The sequence below is a fragment of the Acomys minous genome (assembly GCF_964271855.1).
Source record: "Acomys minous genome assembly, chromosome: 4".
Taxonomy (NCBI): Eukaryota; Metazoa; Chordata; class Mammalia; order Rodentia; family Muridae; genus Acomys; species Acomys minous.
Window position 1 is genome coordinate 20,822,167 of NC_140486.1, and position 24,181 is coordinate 20,846,347.

The 24,181-nt window shown below is 48.7% G+C and overlaps 1 protein-coding gene across 4 annotated transcripts in view; it reads right to left on the minus strand.

Moving 5' to 3' along the window:
• Window positions 1–4,140: 4,140 nt before the first annotated feature.
• The window catches only part of IMPA2 (inositol monophosphatase 2), a 28,024-nt gene continuing 7,983 nt past the window's right edge, over window positions 4,141–24,181 (minus strand). The window contains exons 1-8 of one of the 4 annotated variants that reach the window (XM_084780146.1): window positions 20,950–21,034; window positions 20,334–20,538; window positions 16,934–17,038; window positions 14,244–14,289; window positions 12,354–12,462; window positions 7,309–7,417; window positions 5,985–6,136; window positions 4,141–4,593 (exon numbers count right to left, since the gene is read on the minus strand). In XM_084780146.1, the coding sequence (XP_084636272.1) occupies window positions 4,478–4,593; window positions 5,985–6,136; window positions 7,309–7,417; window positions 12,354–12,462; window positions 14,244–14,289; window positions 16,934–17,038; window positions 20,334–20,538; window positions 20,950–21,019 (912 nt within the window). In that variant the 5' untranslated portion in view covers window positions 21,020–21,034 and the 3' untranslated portion in view covers window positions 4,141–4,477. Of the gene's footprint in view, window positions 4,594–5,984; window positions 6,137–7,308; window positions 7,418–12,353; window positions 12,463–14,243; window positions 14,290–16,933; window positions 17,042–20,333; window positions 20,539–20,949; window positions 21,035–24,181 lie in introns of those variants that run through there. The other 3 variants (XM_084780145.1, XM_084780147.1, XM_084780148.1) reach the window with 3 other exon arrangements.

Genomic DNA, 24,181 nt, shown 5'->3' on the forward strand with positions numbered 1-24,181 from the left:
CCTCAGTGACACACCTAGCCCCTCCCAAACAGTTCTACTAGCTATGGGGATCAGCTATACAAATATAAGCCTATGGGAAGATTCTCATGCAAACCACAATTATCCTGACCTCTTCACTGATAGTCAGGGGAAGTGATTTGTGGGGCTGAACTGGGAAGTCCTGGGGAGGAAGGTGTGAAGTGGCCAGGACAAGCACTGCTTTGGGATTTTCTGTGTGGTTTCCACAGTGCCTGTGCTTCCTGGATGTCTGTATTGATGCTTCATACACAGCCCTGCAGAGCCCATTGACTCACTGGTTCTGATGGATTCAGGCTACAGATGTTGGCTCTTTGACTGTGCACGAGTGTGCATGGAGGCCAGAGGTTAACACTGGGAGTCTTCCTCAGCTTGCTCTCCATTTTATTTTTTTGAGACAGTCTCTTCTTGAACCTGGAGGTCACCAATTGGCCAGAGTACCTTGCCGGGGAGCCCCAGGGAACCTCCTTCTCTTCCTCAGCCTGGGATTTTTTTTTTTTTTTTTGGTTTTTCAAGACAGGTTTTCTCTGTGTAGCTTTGGCTGTCCTGGACTGACTTGTAGACCAGGCTGGCCTCGAACTCACAGTGATCTGCCTGCCTCTGCCTCCCAAGTGCTGGGATTAAAGGCGTGCGCCATCATGCCCAGTTTAGCCTGGGATCTTAATGCAGGTCCTCATGCCTGCAGGCAAAAACTTACCAGCTGAGGCAGCTCTCCAGGTCCTGCTTACACTTCTAACCATTTGCTCTAGTTATACTTTGCCTCCATAGGGAAAAAACAGAGATTAATGCTGTTTCCTGCTAAGGAGAGGCACAGGCAGTGTTATTTTGAGGCTATATCCAGAATCCAGAATGCAGATTGTAAACGGTTTCTCAATCAGGCAAAGCCCATTTAAGCTGTGGGACAGCCTGACAAAGCATTCCTGGTTTTCTGTAATAGAATAGGTGAGTCGTCCTAGTGAGCTACGGGAGATGTTACAATCTTTGACTATTAAATAATAATAGCAAAAAAAGGTAACTAATTGTGTACAGTAAAGTGTCTGTATATAATATATATAATGACTGGTATATATTTTAAAGTGCTAGAACAAATCACTTGAATGTTTTCTCACAAGAGAAATAGCAAATCACTACACAGGCTTTGCTGATTTAAACATGTAATGCACACTGGAATATCACATGCATCTCATAAATACGTAATTTTTTACATTTTTAATGTGTTGAATTATTTTTAAAAGAACAGACAGGACAGCAGCAGGCTACTGCTTTGATAAAGTAAGACAGACTGATGCCACCGTTCTCCATCACAGACTATGGACATCAGCTGCTCGCCTCTCGGCTTCATGGAAGCAGCAGCTGGCCATTCTGACGCAGTGCACCCCAGGGACAAGGGGACCACAGGGAAGAATTTGTGCGGAACACCATACTCTTGTACGCGTGTGGAGAAAAGTTCACTAAAAACAAAGCACAACAGCAAACCCACCTCATGCTTGCACCCATTGGCTTCCCCACACTGCCCAGAGGTATCCCTCAAGAGTTCTGACTTAAGGGCAAGCCAGAAGCAGGCCAGAGGCATTCTTGAGGGCACAAAGCAGAACTACCCCCTGCTGTGGACAGCAGGGCTTTTATCATTTGGTTAATTGATAAGGCAGGTCTTTCCTCTAGAGCAGTGTTCCCACCCTTCCTAATGCTGCAACCCTTTTAATACAGCTCCTCATGGTGTGGTGGCCCCCAACCATAACATTTTTTATTTTTATTTTAAAAAAAGATTTGTTTATTATGTATACAGTGTTCTGCCTACATGTACACCTGCAGGCCAGAAGAGGGCACCAGATTTCATTGTAGATGGTTGATGTGGTTGCTAGGAATTGAACTCAGGACCTTTGGAAGAGCAGCAGGCAGTGCTCTTAACCTCTGAGTCATCTCTCCAGCTTCCCATAACATTATTTTTGTTGCTACTTCATAACTGTAATTTTGTTACTACTATGAATTGTTACACAAGTACCTGTGTTTTCAGATCGCCTTAGGCGACCCCTACGGAAGGGCCGTTCAATCCCCAAAGGGGTTGCGACCCACACGTTGAGGACCCTTGGTCTACAGGATGCTACCAGCAAAGCTACTGAAATACAAAGGGAAGTTAGGGAACAGTGTGTGGAAGCCGAGGAGAGTTCTAAAGGAATGGGTTCGCTGGCCACCAGATAAGACGAATGATGCTTGCGATTGAAGTAAAAGTGACCTGGGTGGGAGGATGGGCAGGTGGCCTGGAGCACCACAGAAGCAACTGGCCAGCCGTGTTCTTGGCAGGACCTTTAGGGAATGAGTGAATAGGCAAACAAGCAAGTGAGTGAGCAGGGTCCCCGGCTGGCCCAGCTTTGGGGCTTTTCCTGTTCCCCAGAGCTCTCTGCTTCTCTTGGAGCGGCAGAATCATGTCAGGCTCAACGCTCAGTCAGTTTCAGACCCAGCTACTGAGTGACAATGAGATGCAGATGTAGCTTGTCAAGTGGTCTGAGGGCCCAAGGAGAGCTTGTTCCTGCCGTTAGTTATTTGAAAACAAACCTCCATAACCATTCAACGCAGAAGATCCTCATAGTTAAGCACTACATCTCACAATGCATGTTGAAGAATCTGAGGAAGTTCTTGCGCATCTGTGTATATGCTAGGTGCTGTTTTGAGTATATTCTGAGCGGGGAAAAAAGTACAACTAGGGTAATCAAAACATATCTTTTTTCCCCAGGCAGGGTGGAACATGCCTGTAATCCCAGCAGTGGGAAGGTGGCAGTAGAAGGAGATCAAGGTCATTCTTGGCTATATGGAAGGTTCCAGGCCAGCCTGGGATCCATGAGATCCTGTCTCAAAGAAACAGAACAATCCACCTAGAGAAAAGTGGTACTAGAAGGAATATGCTTGGAACAACCACGAGACAGAACGACTTCCAGAGACGATTAAAAAAAAAAACAAAAAACGCAGGAATCCCAAATCCATTTCAAAATGGCTTAGCTGCTTTTGGAAGGATTCAGTAGCTTGAAAAGGTCTGGGGAATTGGTCCCAGGAAGATGATGGATGGAGAGATTTGCTTTTGGCCAGTGCAGCTACATGTGATAGTTTTGTCAAAGAGAGGGAACTCTTGAGAAAGACACAGTGCTCACACTCCAAACAAATGATGGAAATGTACGAATTTCTCACTAACTAAGAAAAAAGTGTTTCAATTAGAGCAGAAGGAAGGCACCATCTCTCTCTCTGACAACCACTGTGGCGTGTGTACCATGTGTAGAATTGACCAGGCTTACAAGATAGCAAAGGCCCCGAGGCTTGTTAGTACAGATATTTCACAATCATTGGGGCCTTGTCCATAGTCACTTGGCTCAACAGTCTAGAGCCACAGCTTACTTAACGCAGAACCAAAACTCTGGTCCTTAGGGCTGTGATGAAGCTCAGTGGCAGAAAGCATGCCTCAGTCCACGGGCCTTCCTAAGCTCTATCCCAGAAATGCCATCTTCCCCACACAGCCCCCCCAAAAACCTCCATTGTTTAAAAAGTTGCAACTCCCAAGATATTTATATTTGCTTCTCCAGAAAGACAAAACTAAAAACAATTCGTTTAAAAAGTTGCAACTCCTAGAAGATTTTTATATTTAAAAAAAGTTTGTCACAAAATATTTTAATGCCAGGTGTGGTGGTGCACACCTTTAATCCCAGCACTCAGGGGGCAGAGGCAGGTAGATCTCTGTGAGTTCGAGGCCAGCCTGGTCTACAAAGAGAGCCCAGACTAACCAAGGCTACACAGAGAAACCTTGTCTTGGAAAAAAAAAGATTTTTTTAGTATTGTTTTTCAGTTCCTAATTTTTTTCTTCCTTTAACACATGCAGGCTTCAATAAAGGTTCTGTACACATCATTTTAATTTATATAGCACACATACTCCCTGAAAGTCCACTGAAGACAGTATAAAAAAACGGCTAAAGATTATCTGTGTGCAGTTAAATACAGCGGGCAGATCAGGAGATTGATATTTGGGGAACTGTTTTTATTGTTGCCATGGTTGGGGGGCCAGCAGAGACGACCTGCAGGGGGATGGCAGAAACAGCCTTGCCTGCCCGAGAACCACAGGCTGGAAGGGGACAAAAAGCAGAACACTGTAATTCTGATTTATTGCATTTTGTATTACCATGGGCAGGGGAGGGCCTGAGAGCAAGTTCTAAAGCTTTATTACCTGAGATTTGCATTCTGGAAAAGTAATCAAGATGAATGACTAATACACACCTCACAAGAGATTTGGGCTTGGCTCTGATCAAAGAACATGTACCGACCTGAAAAGGGCTACGTGAGATTAGACAGATACCGGCTAAGCACCGAGTCCCAGCGAGAGCTACGGCGGACTTTTTGCCTTGGAGCCCAGGCCACTGGGACGGCTCTTTCCCAGGGAGCTGCAGAATTTCAGCCTTCGAGCCGAGTTCCATGAGTGGCTGGGTCATTTCTCATCATCCCGTCCGTAGTTAATAGTTTGTAAGGCCTGAGCGATGAGCACCGCCATCTCTCTGGTGCCAGCGGCAACGACTCTACACGACATGAGGTCAAGGGGTCCACCTGTAGGCAGAGAGGAGGGCAGACATCTGAGTCCTGGGAACCTGCACAACACTAGTGCACAGCAACTTCTCACGTATATAAGCGCAGAGAAAAACAGCCCACAGGCCTAAGGTGGAGTCCCGGGGCAGGTGCCCAACAAGCAGCCAAGAAATGAACCTGGCTGTGTGGGAGGCATGGTGACTCTTGCTACCCTAGTGGGAAAGTAGCCAAAGGGTGCACAGAACTGAGCCCCGAAGCTGTCCCGTCTTAAGAGGCATGACCTTTCTGTGAAATGCAAAACTGGGTGAGACCAGGATGGGAATGGAGTGTCCTGTATTTCACCACACAGCAGGCTGCTGTGGCTGACAGGACGGAGGGACTTCCTGGACTCAGTAAGTCTGGGAGGGCCAAGCCTGCCTTCCCTCATGCCCCATGCATCTTCTCAGGTGCACGGTATAGGAGTCATCACACCCTGAGATGACAAACGTGCAGATACAGGCCCCACAGTGCTTGAACAATAAAACCCAGAGTGTGAGGTGCTTTTTTTAGTGTGAGGCTGTCCTCCTGTACAGTTCACTGCCAAAAAGACAGCACAACTTCACTTTTTATACGTTGCTAGGAGATTCAAGTCCCTCAAAAGAGAAATAGGATGAAAAGCAGAAACTAGACTACAGAAGAGCCACTCTCTACACCCAATAGTTAAAAGTGGTCATAGCACTTTTACTAACAAACTCTAAAACTGGGGCTGGAGAGAAGGCTCAGAGGTTAAGAGCCCTGGCTGCTCTTCCAAGGTTCCTGAGTTCAATTCCTAGCAACCACATGGCGGCTTAAAACCATCCACAATGAGATCTAGTGCCCTCTTCTGCCATTCAGGCACACATGCAAGGAGAATACTGTATACATAATAAGTAAATAAATCTTTAAAAAACCAAAAAACCAAAAAACTCTAAAACCAAGAAGGAAAAATGGGTCTAGCAAGATTTGCCAGAACTCAGGGGAGGGAGCTTTGGGCACTAAGTAACTGATCAGAGGCAAATGGGGCTCATGCGTGCTCTACAGAGGAGCCGTGCCGGGACTTGGTGGCACAAAGATAGAAGAACAGGACACCTCCTGCTGAGTGCTGGGCTGACCTAGACACTTGTGGAAGCCATGGGAAACTGTTAGTGATGGTGACTGTGGAATGCTGCAGTTTCTGTTATCAGCCAAGTGACCCTAACCTATGTGTGAGGAAGGGCAGGACCAAAGCCCCTCTACGGTAGGCCCCCGCCTGCATGCATCCTGGTGTGGTATTGTCTGCAGAACTAAGAGGAAGCGGAGGGGATCCAACGTGGTTCCAACCTCAGGTTCGCTCTATTCCGCGGCGCCTGCTGGGTACAACGAGGGGGAGGGTGGTCAAGGGCCACAGTGCTTACCTGAGGTGTCCATCACGGTGCCACCTGCTTCTCTAATGATGACTGTGGCAGCTGCCAGGTCCCAGCAGTGAAGGCCAAACTGGTAATAGGCATCAGCAGCACCCGAGGCCAGGTAGCACAGTGCCAAGGTGGAGCTTCCGATGACTCGGACCCTGGCAGCGGAGGGCGGATGTGGGTGAGTGAGAGGGCTCAAGGCTTATTCTCCCCTACCCCGCAGCTTTTAGTAGGTACACCCCATACTCAGAAATGAGCCACTGGATTCTGCCAGCCATCCCAGGGTACAGAGGGTAGGCCTGGAGTGAGTGGCCTGGGCAGATGACTCTTCCATAATGACACTAGCATACTGCACTAAGACTGGTCACGAGGAGCTCTTAAGTGTGACTGTGGCCAGTGCGGCTAGAGGCTTGAAGTCCTTACTCTACTGAACCCTGGAAGGTTATGTGTAGGACCTCCAAGTGGCTGGTGGTTAGTTACCACATAGAAGGAGGGGGAAGGGGAGGATGGAGTTATTTTGACCTAAGCACACAGGAGAAAAAGATAACCAACAGTATACCTAGCAGGCATGCCCAACCTGTGGCCCGTAGACCACATTTGTCCTAGACTAGGTATCCGACTTGTTTATAAACTGCAACATGGAACAGTTGGACACTGAGGAGGTTTGAGTGAGAATGCCCTCCCCCCACCCCAGGCACATATATTTCAGCCCTTGGTCCCCAGCTGATAGACCTGTTTGGAAAAGACTGGGAGGTGTGGCTTTGTTGGAGGGAGTGTGTCACCAGGGGTGGGCTTTGAGGTTTCAAAAGCTCACAGCTTTCTCAGTCATCTCTCTTTGCCTTGTGCTTGTTGTCTCAAGACGTGAGCTCTCAGCTCTCCAAGCACCAAGCCTGCCTATTGCCATGTTTCCCACCATGACAGCCATGGACCCTGACCTCTGAAACTGTAAGCCCCAAATAAGCCCTTTCTTCTGTAAGTTGCCTTGGTCACAGTATGTGACCGTAGCAATAGAAAAGTAACTAAGACAGTCACCCTCGGTCCAAAGCAAGGCCACTAAGAAACTCTAAAGACCCTAAGACTCATTGACTGAGGGACCCAAACTTATTTATTTGGCTTTCAAATACAGACTAGGACACAGGACCCATCTGTTTCCTGACACCCGGCAGCCAGTGTTCTCTGTAGGCAATGGCGCACGCCGCCGTGCCTCTCTGAGCCTGGTGTCAGCAGCCTCCTGTCCTACCTCTCGGTGCCTCTTCACATCTCTTGGGAGTGTTTAGCCAAGAGCACACTTGGTTTTCAACCCACTGGCTACGGGACTGAGGGTCTGTACCCATGAGCCTTGGCGTGCAGCAGCCGTTCCATGTTGCTCAGGAATACTTTCAGAGTATCGGGGTCACGTTTGGGCCCGATTTCTGTCAGAACCAAAGCCTTCGCGAGATCTGCAAGAAAGAATTTCCCATCAACACAAAGACTGAGTCCTGGTTCTAATGGAATCATCCGAGATCCCTCAAGAGTGGCTGAGTCTATGTGGTCTTTATGCTGTAATGGGCAGGGGCCAAGACTGACCTGCTCTAATTCAAGCTGTTACTGCCCTGTGCTATTTCTGTTTGGGACTGCGTGCTGAGGAGCCACTTTTCACTCTCCTCTCAGGGACAGCCCATTGTATAGAGCAACACAAGGGCCTCAGGAGAGTCCAGTGGCATGTAGAAATAGCTGTCAAGTGATCCCACATTGGCAATAGTCCATGTTTGAACATGCATTTTTTTCACACCTCAGCAGATAAATCTTATATTTTTTGTTGTGAGCCTAACCTTTAACAGCTGAGCCATCTCTCCAGCCCCAGATAAATCTTTCTATTAGGGTTTTAAAAACCTTTGTCTGCTCTGATCACAGCAGAAGATGACTTGGGATCCGTGGTGTGACCTGGAGGCAGAGGGGCTGAGGTGACGGTACCTGAGGCGAGAGCGTGGCTTGTAGGAACGGGACTGAGTCTCGCTGTTGGGGAGTCAGGAACATTTTGTCCTTGCCTCGCCACATATGCCAGCCTGGTCCTGTCTCAGCAGGCCATACTGCAGGCAGGATGGAGCCACACTAGACGTGCTTAGGAGGAAACCTCAGCCACCCCAACAAGGGAAGCAGCCTCTACTGTGTCATTGTACTCAGCAGGCCTTACTCTATGTAACAACTCCAAACGAATCTTCCACATCCACATTCCAGATTCCCTCACCTCTTTCTATGCAAGCAAACTCTTGTTTTATAATACAGTGAACCATGGTGAACCCTATACACAACTGTAAAGAGGTAAGCAAAGTGGGCAGAATACCATCTCAGTCAATAAAAGAACCTCCGAAGATCTACCTATTAAACAAAAATAGCATGAAAAAAGCAGACTGCACAAAACAAACAAACAAACAGCAAAACTCAAAATGAGAGGGCACAGAGCTTAGGGAAAAAAATGGAAAATATTTTAGATAGTGAATAAAAGGAACACAAACTAGGAGCTGGAAGGAAGGGTGGCTCAGTGGTTAAACTTCTCTGATTCTCCAGAGGACCACAGTTTGGCTGCCAGCATCCATACTGGATGGCTTGCAGCCACTTGTAACTCCAGCTTCAGAGGACTAGATGTCCTCTTCTGGACTCTGAGGGCATCTGTATACTGTAACAGGTTGACACCAGTTTCCCAAAAGACATGAACATGAAGCAACAGAGTTAGAGGGAAAAAAAAAAAACTAATGATTACAATTCAAGAATACTTAAAGTAAAAAGAGATGTAAAATATCAAAGAACTATGTCTCTAGTAGGACTGACTGAGCTCTGAAGTCTACCTCCATAAAATTACTGTAGTCTGGAGACAAAACAAACAAACAAAAACCCCTAGAACAAAACACCAAAAGGTCCATGTGCATCCAGGAAGAAAACCAACATCCCTTTCAAGCAGAAGAAAGCCAAAGTGCCATCTCATATGGCGGTACTTTTGTAATCCCAATACTTGGAAGGGTAAGGCAAGAAGACCGAATTTAAGGCCAGAATGGGTTACACAGTGAGACCCTGTCTTAAAAAGAAATCCATCCTTGAACCATTTGTCTTTCACTAACACTGTCTGCCAGTGCACAACGGGGACATTTTAGAGATTTGACACAGTAAGGGGTGAGTCTTGGATTTTATTGCTAGAAAAACAGACTTACAAGCTATAAGGCCAATGACAAGCTGTAATGAACACAAGGAAGCAGGGACACTGCTCTCATGAATCTGCCCTGAGAAGCCAAGTAGGACTTTACTCTCAAAGCGCGGCTACCATCGCTTCCATGGGCTGCTCCGTTAGAAGCACCTGCCCCGTTAAATCAAGACACACTTGTCTTCTTCACTATGCTGTCTTGTGTACTCAGATGACAATGGCAACCAGGGGAGGTAGCCCATGAGCTCACCATCCCAGCTGGTGCCTAGTAGGCACAGAAGTTCTCCTGTGACGCACAGTGGGAAGTAGCAGGTGTCTGTCACAATTACAAAGCTGAGAATACTATCAAATGCGTTAAATCTTGAACTGTGAGTTGTTTTTTGTTTTTGTTTTTGTTTTTTGTTTTGGAAATAACCTTTCCAGTAAGGAAACAAACAGCCAGAGGATTTTGATAAACTAAAACTGTCAGGACTTGAGTATTTGGCAGTGAGAAAGTGAGCCCACCGCTTCAGTTACCAACACCACCAGATATGAATTCAAGTGGAGCTTGGAATCGGGGCGAACTCGTGTCAGGGGGGATTGTGCAGGCCTGTGACCTAGCACTGAGGAGGCAGAGGTGAGGGGACTGTTGCAAGTTCAAGGCAGACCCGGTCTACATCAGTGAGAGCCCATTTCAAGATCAAAACAAGAGAGTTTCAGAGAACTTGCTGACCAGGTTTGGCACTTTTACTGCTCCCTGCACTCAGAACTCTCATTTGCCTGAGATACTGCGGTAAGTTCTAGAAACTCTAAGTCGTTCAGAAAATGAACATTCTAGGTGAGGTTGAAGTTTACTTATGTGAAAGGCTTAGGAAGTTCTCAAAATGTGTGTTTATAACTTTGAAAAGTTTTACAAAAATAAAACTGCAACTGAGATATTAAAAAGAAAAAGAAAAAGAAAGAAAGAAGGAAAACTTGTATCTTTCCCAACAGTTAAAACTTTGACTGTCCTGCTGGGATTAGAGGTGTGTACCTCCACGCCCCTGCTACCTACAATCACAGGTTTTTGTTTGCTTGTTTGTTTTTTGACACAAGGTCTTTCTATTATGCAGCTCTGGCAGTCCTGGAATTGACCATGCAGACCAGGATTGCCTTGAACTCACAGAGATCCACTTGCTTTTGCCCACCGCCCCCCCCCCATCCCCAGTACCGGATTAAAGTCCTATTAAGACCCTGCCCAGCCTCTATAACTCACTTTTATCTTCCACCAGATGGTGCTTAAGTATGTCAACGTGAGCTCTGAGAGATCACTTAACTTGCTCTAGGCCTGTGTCAGGTCAGGAGTCAGATAGGGACCTGAAGCCAGTCAGTCTGTACACTGCCCAGAACACTCACACCTGTGACCAGAGGTGACCAGAGCTCATTGGACTTCAAGTCATGGTTGTGTTTTGGTGAGGAGAGAGCATAGTATGGCAGTGTGCAGAGGCAGAAGAGAGGCAGGTGACCAGTAGGAGCCGGAGCTTTAGAGACAGAAGTTTCTTTCCCTGGGTGCTAGCCTATGGGGGTGGGGGTGGGGTGGGGCGGGCCCAGGAGAGCGGAAGTCAGACCAAGTCTCACCCTTCAGGGTTAGGAGAGGCCAGAGCAGAGGTGGGTGGACCTATCAGAGGCTACAGTCACCACCTGACTGAACTGTGAAGGCAGCCAACCAGGAAGTGGGTGTGTGAATAGTTTAGTGTCTATCAAATGAAATCTGGAGCAAAGTTCACCCGAGCATGTTTAATGGCTGGCTTCCTCACACTGCCTTTCCCAGCTAGGCTTTGGATGGATGCCTTTTGCCAGCATGGCTGGAATTAACACCACCCCACAGCCAAACTAAACACTCTGGCAGAAGGAGAAATGGGGCAAGGTACTTTTCCTCACCTACTCCAGGTCAGAGCACTGACTTGCCAACCATCCTGCCTGGGTGTCTCACAGAGCCGCTGTGAGTTCCACTCCCTTGCTCAGAGCCCACGCAGGACTCTCACAGCCAACCTCTCTTCCCCAAAGTCCTATGAGCGCAGCCAACCTCACATCAGCACCTCACAGGCCGGGTGGTGCTGCCCTCGATGGTTACGAGGCTGGATTGGCACACCAGCTTTAACTAGGGAGGACTAAGAGGAGCTGTGAAAACATAAACCAACAACCGGCACAGAGAAGAGGCTGTTAAAGAAGGCAAACAGGCTGGGAGCCAAGTGCTGACGTCCCGGGACTGAGGCAAACAGTGTTAGCGAACACAAAGCAGGGATGATGGAGGTTGGGGCGCTTTATGATGTGCGGCAGACAAGAGCAGAGGCTGCTCAGTGCTGCAGAGCCTGAGCGACCGAGGGCCTGCTAGGCGAGCGCTCCACCCCCAGCCCTCACCACCTCTCCAAACCCAATTATGTGACCCATTCAGGGGCTTTTAAAGTCCTCCTCTCCTACAACTGCTTCCCTTCCAGGATCCTTTTTCTCCTCCGACTCTGCACACTGCCATGAATCCACCTTGCCAATGATACATACACAAAAGTTCTACCATTTCTCTGTTGCCTACCGTACGTATAAATACTAATACTAATACTACTACTACTACTAATAATAAAAACCTGCTAGCTGAATCACTGTGGGACAAAGGAAGGAGGGAGAACCCTCAGCTGGCACCCCGCTAATGGCGAGCAGTTCCATGATTTATCTCCTGAGAGCGAACCATCAGTATCAGGAAACCTCTACAATTAAGGAAAACAAAAGACAACCCTAGTCCTGGTGGCAGGCCCGAGGCACATGCAAAGCCTGCTTCTCTACACAGCTCGTCCCCACGGCTGCTCGCTCTTCCGACAGCCGGGTCAGAGACCACATGCACTGGTTATGGTCATGGGTACCAGCAAGTTGTGCCTGGATCCTCTGCTGGCCCTGGGGCTAAGCTGTTCTCTTAGTCCTACGGGGCCAAACTGTAACCAGTAACTGCCACTTTAGAGAGGATGGATCCAAGAGGACGCAATAATGCATTCACGGCCCCTGAACCACACAGGCATCACCGTCGCACAGAATGAGTTTTATCCGTGCCCACTAGGGAGATGGCATCCCTGGAAAGAGGCAGAACTCTCTGCTGAAGATGGCCACCGCTACCTGTGTAATAGCGACACCGGGCGTTTCCCATTCACCTGTCTCTATCTCAAACAACCCGAGAGGAGCTGAATGAACCCCACCTGTCTCCCTGGAGACCTGGAGCCGCTGGCCATTGCAAAAGGCGCCCTGGCCCCTCCTGCCGGTGTACAGCCGCTCCTCTGTGCAGTGGTGAATCACTCCGAATTCCAGCTATAAGGGGCAGGAGAAGAAAGCGAACGCACGTCACTCCTTGACACAAAGGTAACAGCGACCTAAAAGGTGAAGGCTCCTCTTAAAGCTGGAGCTAGTACCGTGACAATGAGGCAGAAACGGCCTGCCAAAAAAGGAATGGAGAAAAACAGACTTCAAACTACACACACCGAGACACGAGAGCAAGCCGTTTCTTAAGCGGACATATTGAAACTGTACTAATACTAATAAAACTGCATTAAAATGATCATAACAAACTATTTAAAGTTTCATTCTTTAGAATGGCCTCTCAGCTCTCTATCCTTCCTCTGGCGAAGAGACTGTGACTGGAAAAACAAAAACAGAACAAAAACAAACCACACGCCTTAAGCATCCTATAGGTTGCTGGTTAGTGAGGAGCTGAATGCACATCCATAGGAACCAGGGACCCATCATGGACAGCCCCAGGGAGCATGGCTACTGGCCAGAGAGGGTCCCTGTGCGGGCAGAATCAACAGCGACACCAGACAACACCTCCCAACAAGTAGCAGCAGGAGGAGGACGAGGTCAATGTGAAAGTCATGAGCCTCACAGGCAATATTCTGCCTCTATTTCACCACTGGGGTTAATATGCTTGTTACCATTCACTCATCTTTAAGGAGCCCAGCAGGATGCCTTAGCAGGGTCTTAGGGAGCCTTGATGTAAGCTTAGCTACCCAGAAATAGGTACTCTGCCTATTGAACAGCTTTAATTCCTGGAGAGGACTTTCCAACAGTGTGTGTCTCTCCAGCAACCCTTACCTGCCCACTCCCATGACCTTGGCACACCTTGATACCCAAGTCCAGGTATCAGAATTGTGTGAGTCTTGGCTACCTGTGATGAGGCCCCAAGATCAAGGGAAATGTCCTGTGGCCAGGAGGAGTTGCTTCCTAGATGGGGCCATGACTGAAAGAAGTATTCCTGGGCTCTGTAACTAGACACCCAGGGCAGAAGAGTAAGGCTCAGCCATGGCGAGGACCTGTCTGACCTTTGTGGCCCCCAGTCTTCTTTCCCGGAAGCCCTGACTCCTGTTATGATAACCTGGTGGCTCACTGGTCTCCATGACAACACTGAACAGAGAAACCAGTGGCTGGTCAATTCTTTACCCAACCGGCAATATTTTAAATATTTAAGTTTCTACAACAAAAGTGCCTTGAGGTATGTGCAGACCTTGTTCCCCTGAGGGGGACATATGCTGATATTGAGGAAGGCAATGCTGTGCTGTTTTGACAAGGGGGAGTTGAGGAAGACACGGCACCCCAAACTCTGCTTATGTTACTACAAGAAATCAAGGCTCTCGCTGACTTCCTGCACTGGCCTCTCTGCCTTTCCTTCAGGTCTCACGCCATGGCTTAGTTCAGAAAGTCCCTGGGAATCCTGATGGGGCCACGTTCTCATACTAATAGCCAGGAGGAAAAGAAGAAGAATTAAAAGAATATTGAGATGAAAAATGTCATCCAAAAATAGGAGCTCCTTTTTGTTTGTGACTAGATCACACGCTCTGGGGGTCAGAGGAGACTCATTCGGACCATCTGCTCAGAACATTGCTTTCCACAGCAGCGTATGACTAGGCCACGGCAAAAAGACCAGAGCCGGCCCACCCCGGGATATAAGCCCCAAAGCCACACTTGTACAAAAATTGGTCTGTGCTTCTTTTCTTTCTTGGGTTTGAAAAATACATACTTGGACATATTCGTCATGGTTAAGGCACATGTCAAAGAGCAAGGCTGAGGTTGGAACCAAACAAGGAAGGCCACATTACCTCCTGGTGAACAGCAAATCCGATGCTAACCGCCACAGTGGGGAACCTGCAAGGGAGGACAGAATAGGTCACAGGTAATGTGGGGACACTGGCTCTCAGAGGCTGTGTGTCTGCGGCCCTGGGAAGGCTCTCCTCACGCACACAAGGACTTTCTGCGCTCTGGCTGGCTTTGATCTTCCAAGTGACTTTCCAGTTTCACTCACTGCTTCCAGTATAAACAGGCTTAGCTAGCCAGGCTGTAAGTTAGCTAGCTTGACGCCATAGCAGTGCTCTGGAAGCTGTGCTGAGACTGGCGCGATCTAGCAATGACCGGATGCTACTAACTGGGGATGATCACGAGAACCCCACTTCTGGTTCTCACTAATAGACCAAGGCCAATGTCAGAGCATATGCGGAGGACTCGGTAGATGACGTCACACACCCTGGGCTGCAGCCACCAGACAGATGCAACCTTTCACCAGTGCTAACATCCCCAGCCTGTCTCCTGCTGGAGCTCCCAGCAGGCAACAGCAGGGTGAGCCAGTGGTAGAGGGGTGGTTTTTATGTCACAGCCTGTGTGTGCTTTTTTTTTTTTTTTTTTAGTTCCGTCAGTTTGCTGCTGTGTCTCAAAATAATCTCTCCTTTGTGTGAAGATCATAGGAGCTTAAAAAACAGGAAGGGGGAAGGAAAGGCCAAATACTGTGGACTTGTAGGGGAAAAATACCAACCGAGACCACAAGCAGAATGGAGCGCAGAAACCCTCAAAGGCAAGGCCGAGGCTCCCTGCTTCCAAGGCAGGCGCCTCCCGGCTTTCCCTCAGCCATGTTGGCCAGGGCCCAGCACTGCAGGCTTTCTAATGGCCCAAGTCACAGGCTGCAGCTGTGGCTGGACATACTTGGACTGCCAGGTCACTCTTAAAGCGTGTTTATCATCAGCGGACACTCTTTCCAGCCCCAGATTCCCTCGAGGGCTGCAGATCAGGAAGTACCAGAGACCACAAGGACACCAGAGCCATAGAAGACCTTAACGTAACCATGTGGCCCCTAGCTGGGACGTCATGATGACAAATGGGTCAGAAGGGAGAGGTGCGCCACTGAGCAAAACCTACAGAGAGGAGGGGTTATGATGCACTGCTCCACAGCACCAAAAAGGTCCTCTTGTTCATGCCATGACCGAGCCCTCAAGGTAACAGCCACTACACAGTGGTCATGCTTACTGTACTACTTTGCATGTCAGTGTAACATGGGGGCTCACGGCAGCCCGAGAGCTAGGCACCCCACCTGGCTCTGTTCACTTACTCAACATGGCGTATACACAATGTGTGAGTATAGGGCTGGGGGTGGGGAAAGGCTAGCAGCATAGAAATATCTCCAGGGAACAGGTTACCTGCCCTCTGTGGAAGCCATGTCATCTACTGTACTTCGGGGCCTTTGGCTCCTTCTACACAGCTGTGGCCAAGTATACACAGCTCCCATCCCTGTCACTGTCAGGGACCTCTAACTCTCCAGCCTTACCCTCGTAAGGCCTGTCTGCAGGCATGAGGTTGGCTCCTGTAAGAGTGATCCTCAAACCTCACTGGCACATCCTGGCTCTGCCTCCTCAGCTCCAGCCCTCCTACCCTAACTCTACCCTAACTCCACCTTTTTTCCAGGGGCAACAATGCCTTAAAGCAGCCGCCTTCAGTCCAATTTCTTTCTTTCTCTCTCTCTCTTTTTTAAAGATTTATTTATTATGTATACAGTGTTCTGCCTACATGTACACCTGCAGGCCAGAAGAGAGCACCAGATCACATTAGAGATGGTTGTGAGCCACCATGTAGTTGCTGGGAATTGAACTCAGGACCTTCGGAAGGGCAGACAGTGCTCTTAACCTCTGAGTGTCTCTCACCCTCAGTCCAATGTCTTATAACTGTAGACAGTCTCTTAAATTAGTTTCATCTATTAGCAATTACATTCCTAATTTTTGTTTGCTTGGTTGCTTTCGAGACAGGGTTTCTCTGTAGCCTTGGCTGTCCTAGACTCACTTTGTAGACCAGGCCTGCCTTGAACTCTCAGCAATCTGCCTGCCTCTGCCTCCCTGAGAGCTGGGATTGCAGGCATGCACCACTGCGCCCACAGCACATTTTTAATTTTTAAAGTATGGTAAAATATTTAAATATAGGGAAAGCGGATCTTAAGCTTGTGATCACATCTTGGGCTTTGGATTATAGGCCTGTACTAGCCAAGAACACCTAAAGGAAAGAAACAAACAAAACCCCCAAATGTAGTTCAAGCTGGCCTCGAACTTCTGAGTCTCCTCTGTCTCCAACTCTCAAGTTCTGGGATAACAGGTGCATACCACCATACTTAGCCAATTCCCCCAAAAGCCTCTATCTACCCCCCGCCCCAAGGCACACATGCACTCCCAAACACATATATGAAGGAGACATGGTCTTTCTACATGGGCCTAGCTGGCCTGAACTCACAGAGATCTACCCATCTCCGTCTCCTGAGTATTAGAATTAAAGGCATATGCCAACACGCCTTGCCAAAAATATTTTTAAAAACAAAGTTTCCTTCTATATTCTTTAGATTCACAAATGAAAGAAACCTTTTTAAAAAAAATATCAAGATTTGATTTTTCTCTAGAAACCCCCCCCCCACTTTTACTTTTCAAAACTTACCATGTTGAAAAGGAAATCGAGAGGCCACATGCTCCTAACTCCTGCTCACCTGTGCACAAAGTTGCAGGTGCCGTCGATGGGGTCAATGATCCAGGTTGGGCTGGGGGTGAGCACACACTTGGCTCCGGAGGCCGTGGCTTCTTCTGCAATGAACCTGCTGAGGCAGGGGGCTCAGCCTAAGTCCATGTCCATCACTCAGCACAAGAGTATGTAATAGGTACAGGGCTCTGGGTTCTAGCCTCAATACCAAAACATGCAACCTCCTCCTCCCCCCGCCCCTCCCCTCCCCAACAAGAGTAATTCTCACTGTTGATGCTTTGGAAGGAAGGGAAACGGAGTGGTTCTGGGTTGCAGCCCCAGTAACAAACACCCCCCCCCCCCCCCAGAACAGAGTGACTCTCACAGCTGTGGTCTGGGAGGTACACACGGTAAATGGACTGGGCCAGGCAGAGATGCAGGAGTGCAGAGGGCCTGAAAGAGCCAGAGGCGAGTAAAACTTGGTTCCCAATTCTGAACGGAGCTAGGTGAGCGAGAGGCAACAGAGGCCCAAGGGATCTTGCTCTCATGCAGAGGAGAACCTGGGCCATAGAAGGGCATGTGTCATCCACGTGTCTCCCTTCCTCAACCGGACCTTTTACCCTTTCCTCCCTGGTCTCTGCTTCCCTTTGGGAGAAAATAAGAGCCGGACCAGGGAGCAGTGTAGTTGTCTGGATGTGTCATGCGGCCCCTGTCCTCATGGTGGTCTCCCTTATGTGCCCCTTCAGGGCCACACTGGCTGTCTCCAATAGGGGGGCTCCAGCTGGCCCCTCTGTAACAACGCTTTCCACTAGGAGCCAAAACCTCAAGCTGAACATGCGCAGAAGGGAATGCCAAAGGCAGGGAAGCTCCTCCCACTTCTGCCCCACCCACACGTTGGCTTGCAAAGAACTGGCTCACTTAGGTGGCCCTGAATGTGGCATTCGCTCTGCCACTTTTCTTGGGCAGTTTTGTTTTTTTTTTTAATAATTTTTTTGTTGTTTAATTATGTACTTATTTGTCCTGTAAGAGTGACTCTCAAACCTCACTGGCACATCCTGGCTCTGTGCCTCCTCAGCTCCAGGCTAGCTCCACCTTTTTTTCAGGGTTAAAAAAAAAAAAAAAGCTGGGCGTGGTGGCGCACGCCTTTAATCCCAGCACTCGGGAGGCAGAGGCAGGCGGATCGCTGTGAGTTCGAGGCCAGCCTGGTCTACAAAGCGAGTCCAGGACAGCCAAGGCTACACAGAGAAACCCTGTCTTGAAGAACCAAAATAAATAAATAAATAAATAAAATATAAATTAGTTTCAACTATAAGCAATTACATTTTTATTTATTTTTTGTTGTTTTGAGACAGGGTTTCTCTGTGTAGCTTTGACTGTCCTGGACTCCCTTTGTAGATCAGGCTGGCCTTGAACTCACAATGATCTGTTTGCCTCTGCCTCCCTGAGTGCTGAGATTACAGGCATGGGCCACCGCACCTGGCCTTGGGAAAAGTCTTAAGGAAAAGTCTTTTCAGCATGGTCTTCTGTAGTTACCAGCCTTCCCTATAGTGTCATACAGTTATGTTTTGTTTTGTTTTGTTTTTTTAAAGAAAATAAACCATACTCTTTTTAAAGAACATTATTTATTTTTATTTTATGTGGATTGGTGTTTTGCCGGCATGTATGTCTGTGTGAGGGTGTTGGGTCCCCTGGAACCAGTTACCGACAGTTGTGAACTGCCATGTGGGTTCTGAGAATTGAACCCATGTCCTGTGGAAAAGCAGCCAGTGCTCTTAACCGCTGAACCACCTCTCTAGCTGTGCAGAGTACACACTGTACTCTTAAATACACACACAAGGAATGGGTGCCAACGCTTGAATGCAGGACCAAGAAGACAGAATCAGTGAAAAGATAGACCGCAAAGCCAAGCTCTCCATGTAATTTTGACAGTCAACTGCTTCTGAGACCTTCTTCTTTTCTGGCTATTGAGTGTGGTGTCAAGTGAGTTATCACTGTCTCTTCAGTCCATGAAGGAGCTGACTGATGCTATTTGGTCCTCTCTTCCCAGCTGCAGCCCTGTGTCCACCAGCTGGCCCACAAGGCATTCCAGGGCAAAGCATCTTGGGAAGATGACTGGACATTTGTGTGGCAAATGCTTTGGTGGCAGGAATGGGCTTTTCTATGTCCAGGACCCAGTTTTATGTCCTGAGTAACTTACACATTCAACTAATACTGCTCTGTGCTGACACACCACAGGACACCAGGTCACAGTGACCTCAAGGGGGCAGAAGGCAGCAGGGCACAGTGAGCATCTGTTCAAGCTGCCATCCTCTCCCCCAGCTTGAAGTAACCTCACAATCTTGGATGCACCGCTCAAGAGGATAAGGATGACCACAGGGTTGGTCCTGGTGACAGGTCATCGGAATGAATGAAAGAAGATGAAGAGAAGAAAACACAGACTCAAGCAAACAGCTCATTACTTAACAAGATTAACAAAACCGACAAGGCCCTATGCAAACATAAAGAGGAAATATGAAATAAAATTAGAGATGAAAAAGGAGTAGTTAGAAGAGATTCCAGTAAAATCCAGGAGATCCCAGAATACTCCAGTTTATGTAAAAGAGAAATGCACAGATTTCCTAATTATAACCCTACCAAAACTAAAACGGGAAGACAGAAACAGATTGCACAGGCTGCAGCAAGCACTGAGACTGAAGCGGTGACTGAAAGTCCTTCCACAAATACAAGGCCAGGATTGGACGGATCTGCTACTGAAACCTACTAAGCCTCTGAGAGAGACCTAACAGCGCTGCTTCTCAACTGTTCTACAAGACAGACAGAACCCCACCGAACTCATTCTACCAAGTCAGTACTGTCTAAATAACTCAATACAGTATTATCTGAACACCCACACTGGGTAAAGACTGAAAGCAAACATTAAAAAATACAATAATTCACAATGAAGTAATTGCAAATGATTCAAGAACACATTGAGAAGATCCTACATCACAACCAAGTTGGTTTCATCCTAAAGATGCAAAGTTGGTTCAAAGCTGCAAGTCATGTCTTACTCCATATAACCAGACCTTAGGATAGAAGCGCAATACATCACACAGACAAACTAAAGGATGAAAACCATCTCGATAGGTTATTAAAAAAAAAAAAAGTCCTACAATGCGAGTCCAGGACAGCCAAGGCCACACAGAGAAACCTTGTCTCGAAAAACAAACAAACAAACAAACAAAGAAGGAAAAGAAAAAAAAAGAAAGAAAGTACAATATATAGATTAACAAGAGAGTAGAAGCAATTAGTTTTGTCCCCTGAAAATGGAGGGACCAGGGCTTATTCTTGGTTACTTAGCATTTCCCATCTGCCTTTCAGGGACACGTGTCAGTGCCTCTCAGCTGGCCCTCAGCCTTTGTGAGGTGAGAGTCACTGGGGTGTGCACTCACCTGTGGGAAGGGAACCGCTTTTGCAGCTCAGAAACAATTAAATCTTCTACTCGGTGATCTGTTTCTGTCACAAGATCTGCAGCGGATGTTTTTGTGGAGACGTGCTTTTCTTCAGTGAGGGCTTTCCTGATGATCTGAAACAGCACAGGAGGCGGTGAGAGCTGCGAGTCTCCTCCCCCACGGACCCCAGCTTTCTTTGGGGGGACTGGCTGGCTTTGGCCAGGGCCTGTAGTTACTCCCCTCCTCCATGAGTGACTCATCCCATCGCACCCAGCTCCCAGGGCTCCTAGGAACCTCCACCACCAGCCCTGACTCTGTTCCCAAGCCAGGCTCTCCACTTGAAACTCTCTACTCAGATGCCATTTGCAAGGACCCCCCCCCCTCCCCGCGAAAATAAGATAGCAGAACACAGGTTAATCTAGAATTCACACTTCAAATTTGCACGATTTGTATGTGAAAACCTTCCTCTGATTCACTTTACATATCACACACCCACGTGATGTGCCTGTGAATGCAAGCTACGCACATCCCCGCGAGAGCTGAACTGTGTCACAGGAGCTGAGGCTAGCTTCTGCGGCTGTATGCAGGACAGCACCAGCCAGCCGCCCACAGGGACACATCAAAGACACTGGAGGCTCCTCAGGGGCCACAAGGGCAGGCTCTACAGCTGGGCAAGCTGCCAGCATATCTGGATTGAACCCACTATGACTAAACATAGGGTAAGGCCTAGTTGGCACCATTTCTGCTGCCCTGGTGGAGTTCCAGGAACCCCCTAGAGACCCAAACAGGAAACCAGAGCAGTCAGTATCTCTGGATGCTTCAGAAGGATCAATTCTAGTCTGTGAATGAAAATTGCCACCTCCAGTTCTAGGTGGGGCTGTTTTCTCCATGTCTGTCTGCCTGTCTGTCTGTCTGTCCGTCCAAAACTGGATAGAAGTGATGAAGTCAGGACACCTAAGCAGCCTTGATATATTCCCTCCAGAACTGGCTACCTCCCCAAATCATGTATTTCTCTCCAACGTGTCATGAGGGACTGGCAAGTTGGCTCAGGGCATAAAGTGCTTGCCGTATAAGCCTGGTGACCTGAGTCCAGTCTCCAGAATCCTTGTAGAGGTGGAAGGAAAAACAGGATGCACAAAGTTGTCCTCCTATCTCCACACGTGCACCGTGGAACATATATACCGCCCCCATACACACATACATAATGAATTAACAAAACAGTACTACCCACAGACTGGCTATTCACACTTGACACCCTGGGCCCACTGTGACACTTAGCCGGTACCTGGCCAGCACTACTTGGCCCACACTGTGCACTGATGATGCCAAGGTGGAGAGGCCCTCAGTGCAAAGGAGGCTCATAAATGGACTTTTTTAAGATACTTTTCACTTCAGTTGTTTTGTGTATGTTCTGTGTGGGCGCACATGAGCCAGTGTATGTGGGGAGGTCAGAGGACATTTTGCAGGAGTCGGGGTGTCCCAGATATCAAACTCAGGTCCTTGTGCTTGGTGGCAGGTACCCTAACCTGCAGGCCCACCTACATGACCCCCCACAAATGGCATCTTAAACAAACAAACATGACATCCAGCGGTCTCTACTCTCAACCTTCCCTGTATAGTTCTTGCCTGCTTGGCCTCAATGTCTTTCCCAGATGAGCCTACCTAGGTGGGTGCTGGGCTGCAAAAACAACAGATGTGCACGATAGAGGATTTGTAACGTGATGGACAGCGCAAACATCCAAGAGGTCCCCTACAGTCCATTAACTTCAGCTCACCGCTACTGCTCACTTCCTGCCGGCCTCCATCCTGCACTGCAGGGCTTCCGGTCTCCACTGTGCAATATCCTGCCCATTACCACCTCGCTAACTCTCTTACAAAACCAATTTGCACACAGCATGGCTTGGCAAACCTATCCACAGGTGCTCATAAGCTCAACAGTCTTCAACGTCTAGCTCGCACAGGACCTGACATCCTCCAGGAATCCCGAATTCCGGGCCAGTCCAGGCAGCCTACTTGGCACTGTGTGGATATCTTATACAGGAGGGAGGTTCCGTGTGTGGGAGCAGCAGGGGAAAGTAAGAGACGGTAAGAGAGAGACAGGAGAAAGGGGTCTATGTCAAGGACGAGGCAGCAGCAGAGCTTCTGGAATCCTGTAGAAAGAAGACCGGTCGCTAGGTTGGGGCTGGGGGTCTGAGATCAACATTCTGGCAAGTTCCACTGTGGTAAGGAGCCAGGGCAGTTTTCATACCTTGGAGCAAGGAGGGTCACCCAGGAGGCTGGGACAGTCTCACTTGGCAGGTGGTGTGTATGTACAAGTGTGTGCATGTATGTGTGCTCAGAGAGACGCCTCCATTTTGAACCAGTGCCTCCTGGGACCTGCTTGAGAGGAAGCAGGCACGGAACCAGTCGGCTATCTCAATTACACACCCACGTGGCCTCCCCATAGAAGCTGGACTGAGGACTTAAGACAAAGGTCAGAAAAGCTCTGAAGCCCCCCACCGCCCGCAATGGCTTCTTCATACTGCTGCCAGAAGAACCCCCAAATGCTATACGGCCAGACCGTTGGCCAGCCTCTCACCTCACCTTCCACAGGGTACCATACCGAGTGGCTTTCCTCCATCTGGTTCCGACTTCCCTGCTGATCGTAGCAAGACTTGCTTCCACCCAGGGCCTTTGCACAGCCTGGTCCTTTATCCCTTCTCCCCACCCGCTGCTGCCTTGTACGATTTGTACTTGGCTGTGTTGCTCTCGTTGCAACAAGAGATCCCTGACACTCTGCCTAGCTGCCTGTGTGGGGCTGTGCCTGGAGTACAGTAACTGCTCAGGAATGGAAGGCACCCAGGCTGCTACCGTGCCTCCTGCCACGTTTCTTCCAACAGGACCACTGATGTCTGTGTGAACACTGGCCACCCACCCAGGCGTCCGTTCTCTTGGCGCCTTTTTCTGGTTGTACTAACAAAGGTGCCAATGTGCCTGGAACCTGCTATCCTCTGGACCTTCCTGAACATGGCCTCATCCACTACTCTGCTTTCAAAGCCAAACGCAGTCTGCCTTAGGCACTCACCCCCACAGCTGTACACCGGCCAGCTGTACCTCCATAACCACGCCGTCTCCCCAGTGCAATGCACAGATGGCCCTCACTATCCTGGGTGGTCAAGGCCCTGAGGGAGCAGTGTGGCAACTTTCTGGACTTGGCCGTGGGCCTCTTCCCCCCCTTCTTCCTTTTAGAAACAGGACCCCTGTGTTTCAGGAAGCCTCAGAGCTGCTTTCAAAGATTAATTACCCTGGCCTGGAGTGGTGGTGCACACCTTTACTCTCAGCACTTGGGAGGCACAGGCAGGCGGATCTCTGTGAGTTCAAGTCTAGTCCAGACAGACAGGGCTCTGTTACACAGGGAAACCCTGTCTTGAAAAACCAAAAGAGAGCCGGGCGTGGTGGCACATGCCTTTAATCCCAGCACTCTGGAGGCAGAGGCAGGTGGATCGCTGTGAGTTCGAGGCCAGCCTGGTCTACAAAGCGAGTCCAGAACAGCCAGGGCTACACAGAGAAACCCTGTCTCATAAAAACAAAAACAAAAACAAACAAACAGATTAATTACCCTGACTTCCCTCTTGTACTGCTGGGCTTGGCAAGCTCTGCTTTGAGGGCACAAACAGAGACACCTCTGCACCTTCAGAGAATCCATGCTAATGACAGCGAGGGTGGTCACAAGGGGCCCTAGGCATAGGAGAGAGAACCTTGGCTTCCTGGGGTTCCACAAGCAGAGCCCCTCTTTGGGTCATGCACATACTTCACCCCACTCTTACTATAGGGGTGTGAAGAGCTTCAAGGCCTTGTCTCTCACATCC